Here is a 24982-nt window from a genome sequence, read left to right as displayed (position 1 = left end):
TTTAATTATTTCAGTTGCTTCAGGCCGTTAGACATTTCCTTCTCCTAGTTTTTAAAGTCTTCATTGACTCTCCCGTAAGTAACAACACTACCTTTGATTTTTCATTTCTGGGGGGAGGTGGGGCGGAGGTAATTGGGTTTATTTATTTATTTTAATGGAGGGACTGGGGGTTGAACCCAGGACCTCGTGCGTGCTAAGCACCTGCTCTGCCACTGAGCTACACGCTCCCCAACAACACTGCCATTGGTTTAAGAAACATCGCTAAAGCCCTAGAAGGAAGAACATTTTCTTAAAGAAACTGAGCAAAGTATGCTGTCACCAAAGGGACTCATGCCTCCTGATAACTCCTGTTCCTTGGTTCTTTTCAGACAGTCACCCTGATCAGAATAAACGAATAGAAAAATTTCCCCTAACTTTTTCGAAGGCTAGTCGTGCAGACACATATGCTAAAATTATATGCTGTGCTAGTCACTTATTTAAGGGACATTACATATTGTTTGATTATTATTTGATAAGAGAAAAAAATACTTTTTAAAAAATATTTCACATTGTCATAAGGCATTCCAGCGCGTGGCCAAGGACTCTCACGTGCACACCAGCAGGGTGAGTCAGATGCCATCTCCCCGTCTCGGTCAGAAGGGTCTTAGCTCCCACCTTTCCTTCTTTCTCTGGTTACCTTCCTCCCTGCTGTGAAGTAGAGCTCATCTCACATAAGGTCCGATGGGGGAAAAGACAAATAAATGAAACACAACATCTTGACCTAACAGAGACTACAAGGAAAGGGGGATGCTCTTAAGCTATAGGTAAACTGTGATGATAAATTACAAATGACGATGTGGGACATCCTGACAAAGATAAAAAGGCTCTCTGCTGATACTTTTAAAAGAGCCAATACTATAATAGCTGCAATGAACCTGGCTCACTCCCTCAGTGATCCAACTGTTCTACCACTACAGGGACCTATCAGTGCAGTCTGGCCTTGGGACGCTCCACTCAGGTGCTTGTAGCCTCTCAAGACGTGTGGTGCTCACAGCAGGTCTGCCCGGAGGCTGCCTGGCTGCCCGCCTGCCCCGCCAGCAGCACATAGCCTGCTCTCTCCTTCCCTTCTACACGCTTTTCCCGGACAAAACTTTTTAATAAACAGCTTTATTGAGGTGTCATTGATACACAAAGAACTGCCTTATTTAATGTGCACAGTTTGATGAGTATATACACATGCAAACACCTGTGACGTCAGCACCACCAAGGTAACTGACGTAGCCACCCCTCCCAGAGTGTCCTTGTGTCCCTTGCTCTGTGTGTGTGTGTGTGAAGCATATATAACATCAAATCTCATCTTGTAACAAATTCTGAAATGCACAATACTGCATTGTCAGCTGTAGGCACTGTGTCATACAGCAGATCTCCAGGCCATAATCATGTCACATAACTGAAATTTACACCCCTTGAGTAACGACTCCTCAGCACCCCCATCCCTCCGCCCCTGGAAACCACTCTTGTGTCCTCTGCTTCTGTGCCTTCGACCACGTCAGAAGCCATCCATAAGTGGAGTCACTGGGTCTCTGTCCTTCAGTGACTGGCTGATTTCACTTAGCACAACGCCCTCTGGGTTCACCCATGTTGTCCTTAACAGGTGGGAACTCCTCCATTTTGTTAAGATTCAGCCTTTATGCTTCAATTGTCAATTCCTGAAGGAAATTGCCCCACTCCTTCGGCTTAGGAAGCATTTCTAAAGCCCCAGACCGGAAGAACATTTTCTTAAAGAAATTGAGCAAAGTTTAAGGAAACGATAGACTTTTCTAAATTTACTTCCTCTGTTCACATCTTCTGTGAATTAAACTGGAATCTTTGAAGAGTCTGTGTATTGTATTCATTTTTGCAAGTCCAGCTCCTAACAGAGTGTTAGGCACATAGGCACATAGTAGGTCTTAAATAAATGTTTACTGATTGGTGAAACTATCAAACAGTGTGAATTAGGAGCAGGTTGATTTTTTTCCTATAAGGTCACTTTCTTAAAATGTTAGTTCATATGATCTTGAAAGGACTGATTTGGAAGAACTCTGTTCATTTCTGACCATTTGGGAAATAGCAGTCCTCTTGCTAAAATACATTATGTTTAGACAAATTAAACATGAAAGTGGAATAGAAAACATGGGGGGAACCGGCCATATAACCTTTCTTTTCAATGCTGCCCTTAACTAATTCCTGCAAGCATGACTAAGTGCATAGGGCTTTCTGCAGTATGTTGATTTGCACATCATATAGTCTACGTATTATGTAGAACTTTTTTGTCAACAAAATTCAAAAGCTGATGAAAACCGTACCTCAAGATAAAGTTTTGATAATACTTGTATTAGAGAAAAAAATATTTAAGTCAGCTAGAGGAGTTATCTCAGAATCAAAAAGACAATTGGGAGTTCAAGATTTGCAGATACTAACTACTATATATAAGAGACAAACAACAAGTGTCTACTGTAGAGCACAGGGAACCATATTCAATATCTTGTAGTAACCTATAATGAAAAGGAATATGACAAGAAATATATGTATGTACACGTATGACTGAAGCATGATGCTGTACACCAGGAATTGACACAACATTGCAAACTGACTACACTTCAACAAAAAGCTTAAACCCCCCCCCCAAAAAAAAAGTTTCCATAAAGCACAATTCTTAGACAAAAAATGAGCTGATGATAGAGTCTAATAGTTTTTAAACAAAAGCTAACCTGTGAATAAAAGCTTTTTCTTTTTTGCATAGATTTTTCCCTTTATTTTTGCAGTCTAACAAACAAAAATAGTACACCACTTTTCTTTTTTTAAATTCTTTTTTTGGGGGAAGGCATTAGGTTTATTTTTATTTATTTATTTATGTAATGGAGGCACTGGGGATTGAACCCAGGATCTCATGCATGCTAAGCCCACGCTCTACCACTGAGCTGTACCATCCCCCCCACCCCCACTTTTCTTTTAAATACCGTGTACTCAGGGTATAACAAGCACTGTGTATCAGACCCATAGCTGAGTTTAAATTCCAAATCCTTACCTGAAATACAGTAAATATCTCTCTCTCCCAAACACTCTGGCAACAAAGTAAAACCTATGGAATTGAATACTCTGAATTCCTTCATTTGGTCGCATGTTTCTTAATCTTCTAAATTCTTCAGTACACTCATTTGATCTATAGTTGAGAACTCATTCCAGGATTTGGTATAATCCTCTTCTCTCCTAGACTTTTGGCAAGCTCGTCATAAAGGCCTTCATCATTCAAATTCCTCCTTGAGGCAACAATTATCTCGTCTTGAAAGCAGCGTCGGACATTTAGAAAACTACGTGAAGGTCTAATCTTGCCTGTTAGCCTGTACCAGGTTTTCTTCTTTCTAGCACAAGACAATTATTGAAAATCCTACAGAGTGTTCTCTCTTTTGGCAGGAAATCTGGGATGGAAATCAACAAAGCTGATTCCTTTAAAGACTGGGTTCCAGGATGCCCAATTTATGTCTCTTGCCCCCCCACCCACTTGCTTTTTTCTAACCACTATCAGTTGATACCAGGATGTTGCTAATGGGACAATTTACTTGAATCGCTAAATGGATGAAATGAAATCAGTGACAGGACAGCGATCTTGTTCATTTTTTTTTTTTAATCAGTCTTTTTTTTTTTTTTTTTGGTGGGAAGTAATTAGGTTTTTATTTAACTTATTTTAACGGAAGTATTGGGGATTGAACCCAGGACCTCATGCACGCTAAGTACATGCTCTACCACTGAGCTACACCCTCCCCCTCATCATGTTCATTTTTGACACCGGACTCCACCCTTAGTGATTCCTAAGGGGTGAGATCTGGAGCCCTCTAGTGGTGGTGCAGGGGGTTCTGGTCTTTAAAAAGTCACTTAATCTCTGGTCTTCATTTTCTTTCTCTCTTTCTTCTTTCTTTCATGTTTGTTTCTTTTTTTAAATTGAAGTACAGTTAGTTTACAATGTTGTGTCAATTTCTGGTGTTTAGCATAATGTTTCAGTCACCCATATACATACATATATTCATTTTCATATTCTTTTTCATTATAGGTTGCCACAAGATACTGAATATAGTTCCCTGTGCTATATGGTAGAACCTTGTTGTTTATTTATTTTATATATAGTAGTTAGCATATGCAAATCTTGAACTCCCAATTTATCCCTTCCCCCCCCTTCCCCCTCTGGTAGCCATAAGTTTGTTTTCTATGTCTGTGAGTCTGTTTCTGTTTTGTAAATAAGTTCATTTGTGTGTCTCTCTCTCTCTTTTTTTTTTTTTTAAGATTCCACATGTAAGTGATATCATATGACATATGTCTTTTTATTTCTGGTTTACTTCACTTAGTATGACGATCTCCAGGTCCATCCATGTTGCAGCAGATGACATTATTTATTCTTTTTTATGTCTAAGTAGTACTCTGGTCTTCATTTTCTCATTCACAGAATATATTCATTTGTTTACTCATTCATTAAATAATGAATAATCACATGCTACATGCCAGAAACTGTGCTGGGCAATGATGATATAAAAGAGGTTCAAAAAAAAAAAAATTCACAGGGCAGTGGCCAGAAAGTTAAGGAAAACAAGAGTTACAAAACAACATGCTCTCTCCATTGGAGGTAAGAGCGCATAGGATCTCGGAGGATGGTAGCTCACGTAGTGAGAACACTGGCCAAGGCCACGTGGGAGACCTGGGGTCTGAGCTGAGTTACGCGGGTGGGGGAACTGACCTGGGCCTCCGGGAGGGCATTCACAAAGCTGGGCATTTTTGAGACAGTAAAGGAAGATTACACTACGGGTTGCAAAAGAAGGAAAAACAGGCCAAGGGCAAACTCTGAAGGGACTAGAGTGGCAGGTGGAAGATGTAAGATCCATCCAAAAGGAAAAGTAGTTATTAGAATTTTCCACCAAAGAGATTCATGATCAGAGTTATAATCTAGAAATAGTTTTTCACTTGGGGAAGGCAGAGGTCATGAGACCAGCTCTGAGAAGGCCACAAAAATACAGAAACAAACTGACACGAGCATGAGGAATGAGAGAGGGAGACGGGTTCACGAGATATTAGGAAGTGAATGGACCTGATTTAGGAAGCATTGGGATGTGGAGGATGAGGGAGAGAAAATCAATCTAGGGGCATTTTTAGAGTTTAGTTTTGGAGATGCTACTTTTGTAGCACGTTGGAGACCTCCAAATGGGGCTACTGGGCAGGTGGCGAGACGCACGACCTTGAAACTCAGGAGGAATGTCAAGGTTGAAATAAAAGATGAAGATTCTTTAAATCATGCAATATAACATAAGGGAAGGGGGAACACTGTTAATGAAGGAGACAAAAAGGATGACCCCAAAGGTAGGAGAGAAAAATCAGTGTCAATGAACCAAGAGAGCAGAGAATTTCAAGGAAAGAACAGTCAACGGCGTAAACTCCTATATGGCAGCGAAATAAAGTGAAGCCAGAAAAGAGTCAGGGCATCTTGTGACTCAGAGATGGTTGGTGACCGAAGAGAGTGCAGAGTCAGTGGGGTAACTTGGACACAAACGAGACTCTGCCAGGTTGAAGACTTAGCAGAACCAAGAAATGGGAGACTTTTTCTAGAAGCTTGGGGTAATAGAAGAGATCAGCTAATTGGCTACAAGATCTTTCTGGCTCTCTTTAGCAATGACATTCTATGGCATTCTACTAACAAGAGAGTTGTATCGAGAACAGTGGGCATGCCTCCCCATATGTCCAACTTCCTACCAGCCTGGATGTTAAGAAATTGAGGCAATGGAGCCCAGGTAGGTTCAGAATGGGATTCATGGGTTTGGGACTTGGCTGGGGCACCCATGTGGGCAGCACACCTGTGCCTGTCCAGGTGATGAAGTGGGCAAGGGGGCAGCCGGCCAGCAGCCTCCCTGACCTCCTGGCTTGTGGTGGTGGGAGTACAATCATTTCATACAGTGAAAAGATGGAAAATAGTATCTCCAGGGGATTAAAATAACCTGTAGGCAAACGTACAGAAATAGAGAGGGACCCTGGTGGGATGTCCTGTTTGTTTACTCACAGGTGGTCCTGGAGGTCCCGGTTTTCCTGGAGGACCTGTTTTCCCCCGTCTTCCCTAGAAACAAAAGAGAAAGAGACAATAAAAGCTGTGCTTCCATTTTATTTTCAGATGAAGCAATGTTCAGCGGCAATTTTAAAGACAGTAAAACTCAACTAAAAGTTACAAAACAATTCCGAGTCCACATGACCTTTAAAGATTGATGAAGTCTAAAAGCTTTGGGACAACTCTTAACGACCAAGATGAGAAAAATAGTGCCTGGAACAAATAACTCGTAACTGTTATTATCAGCTCTTTAAAGGTTGTCTACCTTGATACTCAAGCAAAGTAATACAAATTATCTGGAAGATGGGCCAAGGTTGGCATTTTATCTGATAATTCAGTGGCTTCACATACAACAACAGATGTAGTTGTCATCTTAAATTGGTATTTCTTAAAGAGTGGTCTGAATTCTGACTTTAGATCAGCATGAGAAGGTATTAAAAATATCTACTTCTGGGCTCCACCCTGGACTTACTGGTTTAGAACGGATCTATGACTTAGTGTTGAAAAAAACCAGTTCAGGTAATCCTTACTCTCACTAAAGTTTGAAAAGCACTTCCTTAAGCCACCTTGTGATTACCTATGTTGTGTGAAGCACATTGACTTGCTCTTTTCTTCCCTTTGGATGGCTTGGCTGTTTTGTAAGTAAACTAAAATGTTCACTCCTTGCTTATCAATCTTCATTTTTGTGAGTGAGTGTTAACTTCTCAAGTTCACAAGTAGCTAAATTCCAACTGCGAGAGTCAGAATAACATTTTTAAGTACCCGTGTATCTATTATCATTTAAAGACCATTTTCTTATTACAAATTTATTTTCTTCTTTATTTTTTTCCCCTTTCTAATAGAAGGAAGCAAGTTTTGGTACTGAAAGTACACATTTTGAATGAGAAGCATTTCTGAGCATGTTTTCTAAATATGGACACTCTATTTCATTGTTACTAGTAATTTTATTTTATTGACATATTGGTGGTACGCTAATATGTATTCAGGCTTGTTGCTACTTAAAAAGTAACAGTATTAGGTTGATCTTTCAACTCTTTTGGGGGAGAATTGTAAGCAAAAACATGGAAAGGCCCATTTCATTTATGAATTTTCTTGCTCTGAAAGTGTCAGCCAAAGTTGCTTGATTTGTCTGGTTTTCATCCAGGCCTGGAGTCGGGTAGGAAGTTCAATGCCAGGTAGAGCAGCGGGGCAAGCTTTGGAAGGTTAGTAAGCAAACACAGCACTGCGATCGGGTGGGAAATGCTTCCATCACTGCTGAAGGCAAGTGGATTACACACTATCAAAGAATCCTTCTAAGAACGCAGCTGTTTGCATAAAAAAAAAAAACAAAACTCTAGCTAACATCTACAGGACAGATTTTTTAAAATTTTATTAAAACCAGAAATACAATTAGTAGTATTTTCATGCACCTTCTGTTTTAGAGATCTGAACCTTAGAGTTCCTCTGGTGGAGGGGTGTTGTCAGATTGGAATGAGTATAAAATGTAATATTCTGTATACCGAATAAAAGTTATACACAGGTGCAAATTCTTCTCGTCTTGCAGTTCTGCAAATCAATATATTGGGTCTTTTAGTAAATGTAAGTCTATTAGCCCCTGAGGATGAGTCAATGATTAAAAAGTTTGCTTAGAAAGTGGGAGTATTGTCCTGTATTAATTTGCAAGAGCACACAGGAAAAACATCAATGGCCTCCGAGTAGGCGATCAGTTCTTTCTTTTAGGTCAAGTTGAGTTAAAACCATGGGCTCAACTTTTGTGTGTGTTCTCCTGTCTTGATGGGAGACATATATATTGATCTGGGCAGGAAGTGAGGGAAATGAGGCTGACTGTAGATCAGCTTTTATCACAGAGTTAATGTTTAAAAGATAAACGACGTATCAGAAATTGTAACATCACACTGGCATGTCTTACGATGAGGAGGACAAAGCAGTCATAATTTGGTATGGTACGGGCAAACATCCTGATTCCTGCCTCTCAGTGCTGACTTACATCATCGTTCAAGCCAGCCTGGCAACTGCCAGAGTGTTGTACTGGAACAGTGTCTCTGGAACAGTGCTGGGGGAACGCTGATTTCCTTTATGCACCCTTGCTAAGAGTACACATACAGGTAAAATATTTTTGAGGATTTGTTAAATTATTGGTGCATATTGTGCATGGAGAACTTCAGCCAGCACATCCTTTCGAAAAGTTTTACACGTACGTGCTTTCTAGGCTTGATCTCTCTAAAGCAGATTTGAATAATCTTTTAAGACGTGTTTTACAAAGCAAGAGTGTCACCATTTTTTTAACCATACTGTCTAATAAATTTGAGGTGTCTTTGGACTTAGGACTTTACCTCAAGTCCTAGGTCTCAGTGACCTGTAGAGAGTGCTCCGACAGGACAGGGCAGAAGGGTGAATGGATGAGAAACACATGTGGATGCTCCAAAATATAAGGGAACCATTGGGGGCCACCATTTCGATCAACCGCCTAGTTGAAGCCCACTCTCAGACAACGTCTTCCTTCTCTCCAAGGTGCCCCAGGAATTCCTTCCTTCGTCTCCCTCCGCCCATTCGAGGCTGCACTGAACAGTCTCGTGGTCTCCTGTTACCCCAGAAGATCTTTCTCGTCTCACTTAGAAGCATTAGGGAAAGGCTAAAGCCGACCTAAGCAGTTAACAGTCGATTTTTGGTAGGGAAGGGGGAATTTTATTATTTAATCCAGGATAACTCGCAGAGTATTTTATTATTCATAATGATGCCAAGACAACAGGCATAACCACAACTCCCATCCTAGAACTGGAATCAGATTCCTCCATTTTTTCTGAAGTAAGTGTAACCTGTGGATCTCTGTTTCCTCACGGGCTCTGGGGAATTGCATGAGGACACTGCAGGGAGGGCTAGAGGCTGGGGCTGGGGCTGTTCATGGTGGGGCCAGGGAGTATGATGTAGGTGCGGGGATGGTTATTTTGTGTTTGTTGGAGATTTACCATACCAGGTTGCCCTGGAAACCTCAGTGCTCAGCGTGTACGTTTCCTTTTTGGCAACAGTGTAAAGGTTATTAGATAGCAGTTTAGATATTTGTCTGATGATTTAAGCCTAGTGGTGCTCTAACCTGATCATGTATGAGCATCCTCGGGAGGGCTAGCTGAAGCAGATTGCTGTCCCACTTCCAGAGTTTCTGATTCAGCAGGTCCAGGGTGGGACCTGAGAACTTGCATTTATAAAAAATTCCCAGTAATGCTGACGCTTCCAGCCTGGAGACCGCACTTTGAGTACCCCTGTTCTAAACCTCAACCTCTTACTTCATATTTAAAGTCAGGCACTCTTGTATATCCCCTAATCTTGTAAACCATGCAGCTCAGAACAAAAGAGCTGAATTGGTTTTGTGATCATACGGAACTTTAAGAATAAAAACCCTGTTGTCAACTTCAAGAGCACATGGATTGGAGTCCCAGCCTTTTCTCTTATGGAAGCTTATTGTATCAAGATGTCGCTGCTGGAAAATTGGTACTTACACTTTGCAGCAGGTTTTTTAAGAATTTAAAAAAAGAGATCATATATAAAATTCCTACTACACACCCACCCATTAGGATGGCTACTTTCAAAAAACAAAAAATAAGCATTGGCAGGGATCTGGAGAAATCGGAATGCTTTGTGCACTGTTGGTGAGGTTGTAAAATGGTGCAACTGCTATGGAAAACACCATGCAGGTTCTTAATATAATGAAAAGTAGGACTACCATGTGATCCAGAAATCCCACTTCTGGGTATATTTCCAAAAGGACTGAAAGCATGGCCTTGAAGAGATATTTGCACACTCATGTTCATAAGCAGCACTACTCAGAATAGCCAAGAGGTGGAACCAAACCAAATGTCTACTAACAGATGAGAAGAAGAAGAACAACAACAATAAAACAGATGAGTGGATAAGCAAAATGTGGTACATGCATACAGTGGAATACTACTCAGCTCTGAAAAGGAAGGGAATTCTGTTATAAGCTTGATGACATTAAGCTAATTAAAATAAACTTAGTAAAATAAGTCACTAAAAGACAAATACTGTATGATTTCACTTATATGAGTTACTTAGAGTAGTCCAATTTATAGAAACAGAAAATATATTGGTGGTTACCAGGGGTTAGAGAGCAGGAAATAGGGAGTTGTTGTTTAATGAGGAGATTTTAAGTTTTACATGATGAAAAAGTTCTGAAGATCTGTTTCACAATAATGTGAGTGTACTTAACATCACTGAACTGTACACTTGAAAATGGCTAAGATAGTAAATATTATGCTATGTGCTGTCTCCACAATTCAAAAAATACAACATTCTTACTATAATATCTGACAAATGATGGTAATAATAAGAGCTAGTTCCTTTTCTCCCTGCCCTTCTGCCATCCTTAATGCATTTTTTAATTAAAAATTTTTTGATAACATATAAAGAAAACGCTCTAAATATGTATTGTGCATCTGTTAAATGTAACCAATTGTCAACCTTGCATATGGATTTTTTTCATCTAAAATAACAATCAAGATGCCCATTAAGAGTAGAAACAGAAAAAGTAAATTGTAGGTTATTCATACAATGGCATACTCTTTAGCAATGAAAATGGGTGGAACACAGCTATACGCAACAATATGGCTGAATCTTGTAAACATAATGTTGATCAATTTATATAAGAAGTAAAGGTCAAGGGTATAGTTCAGTGGTTAGGAGGTCCGTGCTTAGCATGCCCAGGGTCCTGGGTTCTATCCCCAGTAGCTCCATTAAAAAAACCCCAAAAAACTAATTACTTCCTCTCCCCACCAAAACAGAAATAAAAACAGACATAACTAATCTAAGCCTCTAGAAGTTACAACAGGTCACTGAAGTGGGAGTGACTGAGAGCATCAGAGGGTTTATGGGGTTGGTGATGTTTCTTTGTTTCTTGAATTGTGTGCCGGTTACACAGATATGCTCAATTTGTGAAAAATCAACAAGCTGCATCTTTAGGGTACATACATTTTTCAGAATGTATGTTATACTTCAATACAAATTAAAAAAAATGAAACAAGGTTTCCACAATGGAATGATTTTATTTGAATTATTGAATGACTTCCTCCATGTGCATTTACTGTGTGTAAGACCACAGAGGGTCCACATTGTCAGGAAGGAAAAAAAAAAACCCTCAAGTCTATTTAAATAAATGACATCTACAAATTTTCAACGGTAAAAATAACCTGATGCTTCCAGGATGACTTGCAGTACGAGAGCACATGCATCTTAAATTAGCCACTTCATTTATAAACACTTGGCTCTCCAGGAGCATTAAGAAGGGAAGAATGCAAATCATGGACCACGGGTACTTATCTGACAGATGGTTTTTGTTGATGGTGAGGAAGATGATGATGAAGACAAGTTACAGCCATAATCGGACCGAAATAAAGGATGGTATGCAGACCTCAAGCCCATGGAGGAGACGTGTGTAAGTAATCTCTCTAAATTGCCAAGTCTTGTGAACACAGCTGGCTCCTCTCCAGAATTCCCCTGTCCCCTTGTGTGTATTTATCACACTCTCAGGCGTCAGCTCAGCTTGAACAAGGTATCAAGGAAATGTCAAGGAAGACGGGGCAGGGCCGTGAGTGGCACCCACAACTGTGAAGGAGGTGTTAATTACACAGGAAAACATTACAGGCTATCTGGGAAGATGAGTTCTCTTTTTTTACATGGTGAGCGGAAATAAGATTTATGACTGATGTGAAAAGTTACCACGTTTTGAAATCAATGATATGCAGGGGGAAATGGGAATGAGATACTTCTACGAGCAATGCATAATATCCTAAGTGAATTGTATTTCCTAACATATTTAAAAATACATGTAAACTGGCAACAAGGCTAGTCATAGAGGTCTCATTATTTCAGGAGTCAGCCAAGTGGCCCTTGTAAGGACACGGGAAGAGGATGTAACTCAGCATGAACAAAGAATCTGAAATAAGTTTAACGCTAAGAAAGGATGGTCCACTGAGATGCCATTCTCCATATTGCCCTCCTCGTTGAGGCTGGGATCTGAACATTTCTAAATCATTCCACAATTTCCCCATCTTTCTGTTCCTTTCCTTTTTTTCCCCCTTGGATGGACTCTATCAGTAACTAATGTAGCTTTTCAAAACAAGTTGGAAATCTGACAATATAAACTAACTCCCCTCAGCTACAATTGAATAAATGATAATCTGAATAAATGATAACATTTCATCAAAACACTGGGCTGGGCCCGACGGTCTGGTCTGTGGTCAGTAGCAGCTACAGTCGCTGTTTAGTATTCCTCCTAAGCTACCGCACTGGTACTAATTTGGCCATGAAGACAAGTTAAGTCATGGTCTGACCTCTTAACTCCCTTCTGACTGGACCTACCAACAATCACCTTTTCCTTCTGTGCCCACATAGGAACCATAAGAAAAGTCTATGCCAAGTGGTTATTAAACAGGTCACCATTTATCAACTGCTTGCCATGGTCCAGGCACTGAGTGCCAAGCATGAACTTACGTTATTTCATTTAATCTTTTTAAAATTATGGTGGGTGAGGGACACTGTTCCCATCTTACAGAGAAAGGTTAAAGATCTAGCTCCAAATCACTCTCCTCTTAACTGATGGAGCTAAACTTGAAACCCAAGTGGATCTGATCTTAAAACCCATAATCCTCAGGATAAAGGTTTCTTTGGTGGGGGGTATCCTGGTTATTCACAATTCAGGTTACTTTGCTGCTATAATTTTTGGCGTTCTCTTGCATTCTCACCACCAAGCCAAATTTTTTAATGTCTCGCTTGCATATCACTTTGCCCTTTGTAACTTAGATCTTCCTAGTTCTCACCTGCTCACCTGACTTCTGCTTGCCTTGGCCTCAGGATCTACCCTGACCTCTACCCTGGTGTGTGGCCAGCATGCCAGCCACAACCTTCCACTTAGACTTGTCTGGACTCCTGATCATTTTGCCAAACTACCAACTTTCAGTCCCAATTGCAGGCTCTGTTTCGAGGCCTGCATTGCCAATCTCTGCTGAGGCATTTGGCTCATCTTGGTGTCACTGGTGGGATAGCGTAGGGTGAGGCTAAGCAACTTCCTGAACATGCTGGGACATATTTTAACATCTCTGCATTGCAGTGAGAGGGCGGATGCTGGGAGTACACTGTGAGATGTTCCTTCCTCCATATTTGGAAGTCCACAACAAGAGTGGTCACGGGCTGGAGAAGGAGGATAGGACCTTGGACACTGCCTTCCTTGTCCAAGAACTATGTCCCTGGGTTCCCCATCTCCACGTGCTCTCATAATGCCCATTGAATGGCTCAAGCATCTTTCACTCTTATTAAGGGAGCTGTTACATTTTTAGACTTAAAGTATATAAAATCAACATGTAGAGAGACAAATAGTGCACATAAAATAGTGTTTTACTTAATAGACATGTTAAGATGAGACAATGTGATGAAGTTCCTCAACAAAATCCAGACAGAGCAGGGTCTGGGCCAGTGAAACAAAAAACCAACTCAGCCCTACCAGCCAGCCCTGGAACAAAGAAGTCACTAATGATTAATTTTGTATTTTGATATCAATGAAATTATAGAGGGGGCACTTCCACCATTTTTGAGTTGCATACTTTAACATATGAAATATATCCTCAAGGCATGGAATTCCAGAACTACAGTTTCAGTGAGAAGGATTGAATTGAACAGCACCAAATACATGCATAGGCATACATTTTGCAGTGATTTAATAACTGCCTGGTAGACGAGAATTTGGGGATCCATAAGATGAAAGTATAAAGGTCATGCGATTTTGAAACAGAAGAATTTTCAGCACCTAATTATCAATTCATCAATTTGAATTTAATGCATTAAATTGCAATTGGATATTTAAATGTTGACTTCAGAATCAGACACTATCAAAAAGGTAAGTAAATTTATTTGGCAGAAATGTGCTCTCTGTGTTTTACATACCATCTTAGGGGAAGATCCTAATAACTAAGACCTGGGTGGTACCTTCAAGGTAGGACAGAAGGGACGTTATTCACAACAGCTATCTGGAGAGTGTTGTTCATTCGGTCGTAGGGAAACTCAGGAGTTCCAGGGAGGGCGAGTGAGAACTAAGTTCCTTCTCAAACCTTTCAGTAACTCTCTCCAGCCTTCCTTTGGGAGGGTGGGGGGCGGGGAGTAGGGGGTCACTGGGATGGGAGGAAATGTGGCTGGAGGCACCATCTCACACTCTCAGCAACAAGATGGGGCACTAAACCCCAAAGGGTCCCCTCACACAGGGACAACTTCCCTGGACACTCGTGCACTGACACAGACGTGTGTCCTCTTTGGTCCTTTTCTCCTCTGATATTTTCACCAACCTTTCAAGGAACTGTGTTCAGAAGGCATTTCCCAGCCTGCCCACTATGTCTTGTTCTTTCATGATCGATTTAGGTATTGAGAGAACGTATTTGATGACCTTCATAAACTGAACACTTGGGGACACATCATTACATGAATACTGGGTATATATTTTTCTTGATTTGGATACTATGTTTCATTGCCTTAAATCTAACATCCATCGTCACTTGCAGTTGTGACCGGGTGAAAGGAATTCAGAGTCTGTCCTTCTCAGTCTGCCTTCCCACGTCTCTTCCTCCTGCAGATCCAGACTTTTCCCAGAATGAGGTTAAGGTGTCCTGGGAATGCTGGTATCTCAGTTGGCTCTGCCAGCCCCGGCTTGGGTCATTTGCTGGATTTTTTTTATGTTCTCTTTTGACTTTTCTGTCCCCTCTAGGGAAGTATCCTTCAGGCAGAAACCCCAACTACATCTTATTCTAAGCATCCTGCTACAAGTAGTACACACATACGTACATACATATAAATACATACATAAAACCTAACCAGCTCAGCTTTCTCAACTACACAAAATTTCTATTACAGTTTAAACTCATCATTTGCTCACCTGCTACCTCTTCACTGTGTTTTTTTTTTTAAAGTTTTGCTCAGAAATGTTTTTTATTGAAGTTTAGTTGATTTATAATGTTATGTTAGTATCTGCTGTACAGCTTTGTGATTCAGTTATACATTTATATACATTCTTTTTCATTATAGGTTATTACAAGTTATTAAATATAGTTCCCTGTGCTCTACAGTAGGACATTGTTGTTTATAGATTTTATATATAGTAGTGTGTAATCCCAAACTCCTAATTTATCCCTTTACTCCTTCCCCTTTGGTACCCATAAGTTTGTTTTCTATGTCTGTGAGTCTCTTTCTGTTTGTAAATAAGTTCATTTGTACCATATTTTAGATTCCACAGTAAGTGATATTAAATGACATTTGTCTTTCTCTGACTTACTTCACTTAGTATGATAATCTGTAGATCCATCCATGTTGCTGCAAATGGCACTATTTTATTCTTTTTTATGGTTGAGTAGTATTCCATTGTATATATACACCACTTTTTTTTTATGCAATCATTTGTCAATGGACATTAAGGTTGCTTCCGTGTCTTGACTATTGTAAACTCACTGTGTTTTTGTGGACATTTTTCCCATTCTCAGCTGGCATGTACCCAGATTCATCCATTAATTCATTCAACAAACATTTAATGAGTCCCTAATATGGTCCAGATCCTTTTCTATGCTTTGGAAACACCCTGATTCCATTCTGTCCTCATAGAGCTTATACTCCAGTAGGTACAGTAACACTAATAGATAAATACAGTCCTTACTCTTTGCCCAACACCATTAAAAGCAATTTACATCCATTTGTTTATTGAATATTCAAAATGTCTTTGAGGTGTCTCTGTTTTACAGATGAAGCAGCTGGGCGATGGAGCCACTTGCCTAAGGTCCCCTGATGAGTAAGCAGCAGAGTTGGGACTCAAATCCAGGCAACTTGGATGTATTGTCTCTGATCATTACCCCTCTGCCAGACTTACTGTGTGTATCTCATAACTATACAAGTAAAGATATAAATTCTGGAGAGCAATAAGAATCCTAAAAAGTAAAGCAGGGTAGAGGGATACAGAGTTAGATAGGGAGGTGTGCAGTTTCAGACAAATCAGGAGAGGTCTCAGCACACACCTGAACCAAGAGTCCACGGACCACACAAGGGCTGAGAAAGGACATCCAGTGGAGGGGACAGTGAGAACAAAGCCCTGAGTATGTCTTGTTCAGGAATCAGCAAGAAACTCGGGTGGTTAGAGAGGAGGTAGGCAGGCCAGATTATCTCCAGAAAAGTGTTTGTAGGCCATTTTTCTGTTTTGCAGGTGACTCCTCGACCTGCCTTGAGGATTGTGGTGAGAGCTCTGAGTTTCATGACACTATGATGGGAAGTCATGGGGAGCTGTGTCTGAAGAGGGCCATATACTGAGGTTGACCTAAGTACCTGCCCACATTGGTAACAGCTGAGAAGGTAAAACTGCTGCAGACTTACCATTGAATACAGACGCTCAACAGGACTGATCATAGGTTATCTGACTTATTATTGTTAAAGTGTAGTTGATTTCCCATGTTAGTTTCAAGTGTACAGCAAAGTGATTCAGTTATACATATATATTTTCTTCTCAGATTCTTTTCCATTACATGCTGTTACAAGTAATTGGATACAGTTCCCTGTGCTATACAGTAGGTCCTTGTTGTTTATCTGTTTTATATATAGTAATGTGTGCCTGTTAATCCCCAACCCCTAATTTATCCCTCCCTGACCTTTCCCCTTTGGTAACCATAGTTTGATTTCTGTCTGTGAGTCTGTTGTAAACAGAATTTGTATCATTTGGTTTGTAAATAGAATTTGTATCTCTTTTTTAGATTCCACATGTTAAGTGCTATCATGTGTTATTTATCTTTTCTGTCTGCGGTACAAGTAGGTTATCTGATTTGATCACCAATGGCAACAGTTCATCCCATCGTGCAGCAAATCAGGAGTGGATTATCTGTGTAGCACTTTGTGATGGTAAAGTCTATATGTCAGATTGGCTGCGCCATGGTGCCCTGATATTGGCCAAACACTTTTCTGGATGTTTCTCTGAAGGTGGTTTTTGGATGAGATGAACATTAAAATGGTGGACTTTGAGTAAAGCAGACTGCCCTCCATAATGTGGGTGGGTCTTGCCAATCAGTTGAAGGCTGGAATGGAGCAAAGATTGACCTCCCCCCAGCAAGAAAGACTTCTGCCAGCAGACAGCCTTTGGACTCGACCTGCAACCCTTCACTTAGTCTCCAGCCTGCCAGCCTAACTCTAAAGATTTTGGATTTACCAAACCTCTACAACTGTGTGAGTCAATTCCTTAAAATAACTCGATCTCTCTCTCTGTCTCTCTCTGTCTCTTTCTGTATATACATCCTGCTGGTTTTGTTTCATTTTCCTGGAGAAGCTTGACTAATACACATTTTCATTTACATGCACAAAATATTTTTCACCTCCCTTTAACATTCTATGTTACTAAATATAACATTTATTATTCTCTGATATTTACCCAGTCTGTTGTTTTTAACTGAAAAAAAATGATATAAGGAAGTGAGGTCTATTTCATCCTTCACTGTGAACTATGGCTTTAAAATAGAGAAAGCTGCATTGTTTAAGTAATCCTACAAGACTTATATAAGGATATTAATAATTTAATGAACTCGTACTCAAGGGGGAAAAATGTTCTTGAAAATGTCAGGATGAATTTTCAAGGGAAAGACCTAATTAGCAGTGTCTGAGGCAGATATCATCACGTTTAGAAAACAAGAACTAGTCCCCGTGGACAGAATTGTAAGTTGGATTTTAAAGCTTTAACTACTCCAGTTAATATGTATGATTAATGAGCAATATGTCAGTTGGTTGGCCTCTCTCAAGTGTTAAGACCTTTCAAGGGATAAAAAAGGATGTTTAAATTAATACATGCAGAAATATGCAAATGCAGTTTATAAAACCTTTTATGTTACCACCAACCAATAACTTAAGAGTCTTTGCTGGAGAAAAAAATGCCATAGTTTGGACATCTTTTAAAATATCAAATCAAAGCTACAAAGATGCCCTATAGTAACGGATGACCAAAGGTCCCAATGACTTTACAAATAAGAACTCTGGGACCCTAATGAAAGCAAAAAACAAAAACAAAAACAAAAACAAAGTCAAAAAACAAAAAAGAAAAAAAACAAACAAAAAAAAGCTCTCAATGTTAGATCATGGCTGAGAAACCAAAAAATGGGGGAAAAGTATAAATTGAAGTAGTTATGTCATTATCCTTTCCTTACATATCATAAAATATTTTTACCTGATGATTATTTGGAGAAAATCATATTGAAGAAATAAGAGTTAATTAAGCCCATTCAAAGTACAGAACACATGAGGTGGGGTCTATTTGATGTCAAGATCTCCAGAGGCAAAGAGAAAAATCTGATGACATGTGTATGTGATTCTAAACATAAAATTTTTTGCTAATATTTGCATGTTAATTTGGATGTTTGGGCTTCTGAAGACAGAACCTTACTGTAAATCCTTCAGAAACACCAGTCACTAAAACTACAAGAGCTAATGTTGAAAGCCATCAAACTTAGAGAGATTTGTTTGGTACTGTACTGAGAAATCAATGAAAGGAACACAAAAGAGTGGAAAAGTGAAGTAAACAGATACTCTTGTATCAATGACAAGCATTGGTGCATTTGTTGAGTGCTTAGTATATGGTGAATATTGGAGATTCAAGAGAAACTTAGACACACATCTTATCTCTGAGGGTTTGAGGGGATTTTAGTCTAATCTTAAAATATTTCTCTTCTTTCCCCTGTACCAGATTCTATCCACACAAAAAGTTAAGACTGCCTAAAGAGATCCAAGAAAAGAGAATAGTAGCTCATAACTATTTTCTAGAGTTGGAGGTTGCATTAAATTTGGCCATAAGTGGCGTTGCATGATGAGTAGTGATATTTCTCTTTTGATATACTTTAATTACACTGTGTACTTGTCCATGGTTATGTTTTTTCCACACAAAGGTATATATCCAGTGGAGGTGAATATAGACTTAAACTCATACGTTTATAACAAAATAATTGATCATTGATTAACAATAAAAACAGGATGGAAAAGTCTGCATTGTATTGAGAAGTGAAAGACCCAGCCATTAGTACTTTCCCTTGTATTTATTAACCAAGGAAACCTGAGCAAGTCACATCGCCTCTCAGCCTTAGCCATTTCTACATTTTTTAAAAAAAGGAATAAAGACTAATTTGCCTAGTGGAGAAAAGAGAACAGTCATACACTGTTGGTGGGAATGTAGTTTGGTGCAACCATTGTGGAAAATGGTATGGAGATTCCTTAAAAAGCTAAAAATAGATTTACCATATGATCCAGCAACCCCACTCCTGGGCATATATCCAGAGGGAACTCTAATTCGAAAAGATACATGCACTCCAATGTTCACAGCAGCACTATTTACAACAGCCAAGACAAGGAAACAACCTAAATGTCCATTGACAGATGACTGCATAAAGAAGTTGTGGTCTGTGTATACACTGTGGAATACTATTCAGCCATAAAAAGAATAAAATAATGCCATTTGCAGCAACATAGGTGGGCCTGGAGATCATCATTCTAAGTGAAGTAAGCCAGAAAGAGAAAGAAAAATACCATGATATCACTTCTATGTGGAATCTAAAAAAAAGACACAGTGAACTCATCTACAAAAAAGAAATAGACTTACAAACATAGAAAACAAACTTATGGTTATCAAAGGGGAAGGTGGGTAGGGATAAATTAGGAGTTTGGGATTAGCAGTACACATTACTATATATAAAATAGGTAAACAACAGGCCCTACTGTACAGCACAGGACACTGTCCTGTAATAAACTATAATGGGAAAGAATCTGACAAAGAATATGTATATATGTATATACATGTATATATAACTAAATCACTTTGCTGTACACCTGAGACTAACATAACATTGTAAATGAACTACACTTCAATAAAAAAGAACAGCCCAAGGCCTTGCAACGGCCCGCAGAGCTCTGTGCCACCCGCCCCACAGGCCCCCTCTCCCCTCTCTCTTCTCACACCAGTCCAGCCACACTGGCTTCCTGAGTTCCCTGAAATTCCCACCTCAGACCTTGGCACCTGCTGCTTCGCCCTGATCTCCACAGAGCCGGTTCCTCACCTCATCCAGATCTTTGCTCCCAGGTCACCTTGGCAACACGGCTTTCTCTGACCTCCTGACAGCACTCCCTAAACCCTTCCCCGGCTTTCTTCTCCTTGGTTGCCTGTATCACCACCAACCATACTAAAACTTATCTATTTTGTTACTGTCTGTCTCTATAATAGATTGTAAGCTCCATGAGGGCAGAGGTTTTTGTATATTGCAGAGGTTGGCAAAGTTTTCCTGTAAAGGGTAAAATATACCTATTTCAGTCTGGCACAATACTTGGTTGTAGAGCAAACACAGACATATATGTCAGCAAATGAGCATGGATGTGTCCCAGCAAAACTTTATTCACAAAAACCAATGGGCCCAGATATGGCCTGAGGGCCACAGTTTGCTGAGTCCCAGTCTATTGCTCTCATTGGCTACCTTCAACGGCTGCAATAATGCCGGGCAAATAGTAGGTGCTCAGTAAATATTTGTTCTGATTTTTGGCCTGAGCTAACAATTAAAATGAAATTAAGTATAAGTTTTTGTAAAGGTACTAGACAAATGAGGAGCTTGCACTAGTGAGAAAACCAGTGTGATCTCTTTCATTTCTGTACTTTTAGACAAGGTTCAACACCAAACCTGTGGGACTCATTATGCTTCAAAAATTCTTCAGGAGCTGGTGATGTTTTTATCATTATTTTTGTTAATGTTGTTAATGTAGAGAACATACAATAAAAACTTCATTAGTGCTTTGAAATTATTTTGCTGAGAAATTTTTAACAATGCAGCTATATAAAAAGAGTAACATAAAAAATGATTGTTTTCTTGCAGCACAGAATTAACAATGGGTAGTATTTTTGTAATATTTCCTTCATGTCTTTTAAAATAAATAAAATGCTACTGACTAAATAGAAGTCCCTTTTTTCTAGTCCTGTTTCCCTCACCTCTCCTGAGGTGTAACCACTCTCATGAATTTGACGTTACTTTTCTGGTCCATGCATTTGATCAAAAAACACACACGCACACAAACACACATACACACAAACATATATATTTATAGACATGAGTAAATAGGTAGTATCGAGAATTCTGAAATTTGTAAAAGTTATTTTTGTACATATCCTTTAACAAATTTTTTTTTGTAGCCAATATTATATTTTTAAGATCCATCCTTGTGGAGAATGTGTGTGTGTGTGTGTGTGTGTGTGTGTGTGTGTGTAGATGACATTTCCAAAATAAAAATATTTCCAAAGTAGCAAAACACAGTACAAAATATGCAAGGCTAATTATTATATTATAAGGCAATCTCTATTGTTTTTTCATTTTCTGTATTGGAGACTTTCACCCAAGAAAAGAGCCAATGACCCAAGGAATCTAGGAATTTAGCACCATTTTATTTTTCTCTGGTAGAAAAACTTTATCCTGTAAAATATCAATTCAAGTATTAACAAATGGTCAGTGTTGCAACAGCATAACTCACTTTCAGTATTTCAATTTATGCAGCTAAATTGGAAAACACTTACCTGGGGATAAAGGACTCCCACTTACACAAAACATTAGTGGTCTCTGGTAACAGCACAATAATGGCAAATATTTTTAAATGGAGTTTAAAATGTAAACGGAGCAAGCTGAAATTAAACCTGGGTCTACTGACCCAAAGTATCAGTTTCCTAGGGTTTTGAAACAGAGTATCTGTTTTCAAGAAGCCAGATATATGGCGACCTTAACAAAGCTTTCTGTCATATTTCCTAACATCAAGGAATGAAAGGAGAAAGAAAGAAGGATCCTTATGAAACATCTGCAGTCCATAAAACATTTCAAAAAATACCCTGTCGACCTATGTTATAAATAGTCCAGCCAGACGTGCTGCTCGACATCATGGCGTCTGCAGGATGGCAGAGAGAACCGCTCACAACTGCTCTAGAATACCATCAGAAGTATAAATATTTGTGTGTGGGGGGAATCAATTACAGTGAAAGTTTATTCATCTAGCACTTTATTAAATGGAAAAGTCCACCAAATGGCACTCCCGGCTCCCACAGAATAGTGCTAAGTGATTTGATGACCCAGAAGATGGGCCACCAGTTAGCTGACACAGTGCTTTTATGCAAATGAGAAAAAGGTACCCTTCCTCCTGGTGGCTGCAGCCCTACACTGGGCACAGAGTTGGTCAGCGAGTCACAGGCTGATTTCAGCCCCTAAGCACCTGTTGATTGGTTGCCCTTCTTCAGCGCAAACACGCTGGTGATAAATCCACAAAAATCTCCAGGATTCTAAGAGAACTACTAAATCTTTTCCATGGTCTTAGCACTAGTGGATTTTCTTGCACCCAAATACTTGGAATTTAACATTATAAGTATGATGTCATAAATAGTGGCAGCAGTTTGAAGTATCTGCTACGTGATAGGCCCTGTACTGGCTACTTTACATGCAAATTGTTCTAATCATCACCTCGGCATAGGTGTCATGAGTGTCATTTCTGTTGTCTAACTGAAGACACCGAGGCTCAGAGAGTCTGGGTAGCATTCCCTGGGTCACAGAGCTTGGACTTGCCCAGGAATCTGCATAACTCTAGAACCTGTGACCTCTGCGGGTTTTCAGTGATAAAGTGAGGCAGAGGTTAACATTTTACTAATGAAAAGTCCAAGGAACCAGGTCCCCATATGAGGCATCAATCAATCAAATGGTGAATGGCTCTCCTTCCATTGGCAGGGATTGGGCATGACCTTGGCTGCCACCACCAAGGTCATGCTACAGCAGGAGGAGCATCTCCACCCACCAGCTAGCATTCACATCCAACAAGCTATTGTTAGGGAGAGAAGGGACAGGAGAGAGGGAGGGGGGAGGGAATCAAGGCAGCCCCAGACCAAGGGGGCCGGGCAGAGAAAACAGGCTAAGAAGCTTCTGACATCAGGTGTGGTTCCTGACATCACCCATTCTCCTCAATTGGTTAAACTATTTTGTATATTCTATTGTATCTGTCTAATTCTCTTAAAACAGACAAACAAACAAACAAAAACTGTAATCTTCTAACCTGCTAACGGATCATGACACACAGTTTGAAAAACAACTACTGTGGGACCAGAGTTTGGCAAAAGATTTTGGTTAGAACCCAACTCTAAAAATGTCTTGCTCTGTGACCCCAAACAAACCACATTCACTACTTTAAGCCACAGTGTCCTTGTCTGAAAAGTAGAGAGAATAATGCTTAATGTGGAAGGATGCTGTGAGCAACCAGGATAATGCAGAATTACCACATAGTATTTTGATTGCTATAATAGTGCATATATTATTGTCATCACGATAATATAATACAATTTAGGAGATGGTCCAAAAGATTTGACAGTTTTGTGAACAAGTCAGCTTTAACCATGCCCATATGAGGCATGCTCATCTTACCCACAGAGTCAGCACAAGCCTAAGCTGGGCATTACAGGTAGTTCTCTTCCAGATCCTCACCTGGAGTCTTTCAACTGTGCCTTCTCATTTGCCCATCTACACACCTATATCCATCACCTTGTGTAAAACGGATGCTCAGATCTTAGAAAGGTAAGTCAGACTATGGGTCACACATTACCCATTAATTTCCCATTAATTTCCCTTTATCTTTTTCCCAGGGAGAAAACCAAGCATGAGAGAGGAAAGCATTTCCTCTTAGGATGCTTTTTAAGAGACTCCATTTACAGAATCACTTTAAGCCGCACTAGTTGCCTTGATCTGCATGGAGATTCCAGGGGAACTAGTTTAGGCTGCAGGAATAGAGAAGAGCAGACAGTTAAACATGTTACTCTTCCTGACTTTATACAGAATGTGGCTCCCTGTTTTCTATGTCCTGGCTGAGAACTCACTAAATATTTTAATTAATTTAGTTAATTCTTAGAGCTGACCTGGCTCAGTGCACAATGCTCTTCATTATTACAAGGGTAAACTATTTTAAAAAGCTTAATTAGTAATATTTAAATAAAAGAAATTCTTTCTGCTGACGATATAGTGTTTGTTGTTATAGTTTTAGCCTATAGTCAATGTAACTCACTAAGTCAGTGTTTCTCTAATTCCACGGTGGAGGATTGGCTTTTAAAATTTCCAATTTATTGTGGACTGGTACTTTTATAAAATATAATAAAACTGAATTGCTAGAGAAAAGAAATAAGGACACACAGAGCGTAAGTCCCAATGTTTACTATTGGATTCAATAGACTTAAAATTACACTTTCATAAATATAATCAAACTAACAATGGAGGGAAAAAGGAAAAAGTACCAAGACTGTACACATTGTTGAAAGTGTGCGCATATGCTGATAAAAAAGATTCACTGTTACACTTGGAACTTTTTGTTGTTCTGCAATTATAATAAAACACATATATATGTTTATACACACATACACATATCTCACCTCTCGCTTATCCATTCATCTGTTGAAAGACACTTAGAGTGTTTCCATATCTTGGCTAATGTGAATAATGTTGCAGTGAACATGTGAGGGCAGATATTCCTTTGAGACCATGTTTTCATGTCCTTTGGATATCCACCCAGATGTGGGATTGCTGGATCATATGGTAGTTCTATTTTTAGTTTTTTGAAGAACCTCTGTTCTGCTTTCTATAGTGCCTGCACAAATTTACATTCCCACCACCAGTGAGTCAGGCTTCCCTTTTCTCCACATCCTCTCCAGCACTTATTATTGCCCATCTTTTGATAATAGCCATTCTAACAGGTGTGAAGTGATTTCTCATTTTGGTTGTGGTTTGAATTTACATTTCCCTGGGAATTAGGGATTGGTTTCTCAAATTGCAGAAACAGTGA

The 24982-nt window shown here is 39.5% G+C and overlaps 1 protein-coding gene across 5 annotated transcripts in view; it reads right to left on the bottom strand.

The window, feature by feature from the left end:
* The window catches only part of COL19A1 (collagen type XIX alpha 1 chain), a 319412-nt gene that overhangs the window by 111635 nt on the left and 182795 nt on the right, over positions 1-24982 (bottom strand). For all 5 annotated transcript variants that reach the window (XM_010975277.3, XM_031455936.2, XM_031455935.2 and 2 more), the window contains one exon: positions 6056-6109. In XM_010975277.3, the coding sequence (XP_010973579.3) occupies positions 6056-6109 (54 nt within the window). The remainder of the gene's footprint in view (positions 1-6055; positions 6110-24982) is intronic.

Source organism: Camelus dromedarius, chromosome 6 (genome assembly GCF_036321535.1).
Source record: "Camelus dromedarius isolate mCamDro1 chromosome 6, mCamDro1.pat, whole genome shotgun sequence".
Classification (NCBI taxonomy): Eukaryota; Metazoa; Chordata; class Mammalia; order Artiodactyla; family Camelidae; genus Camelus; species Camelus dromedarius.
Note: the sequence above shows the minus strand (reverse complement) of the source record. Positions and strands in the feature narration are given on the sequence as shown.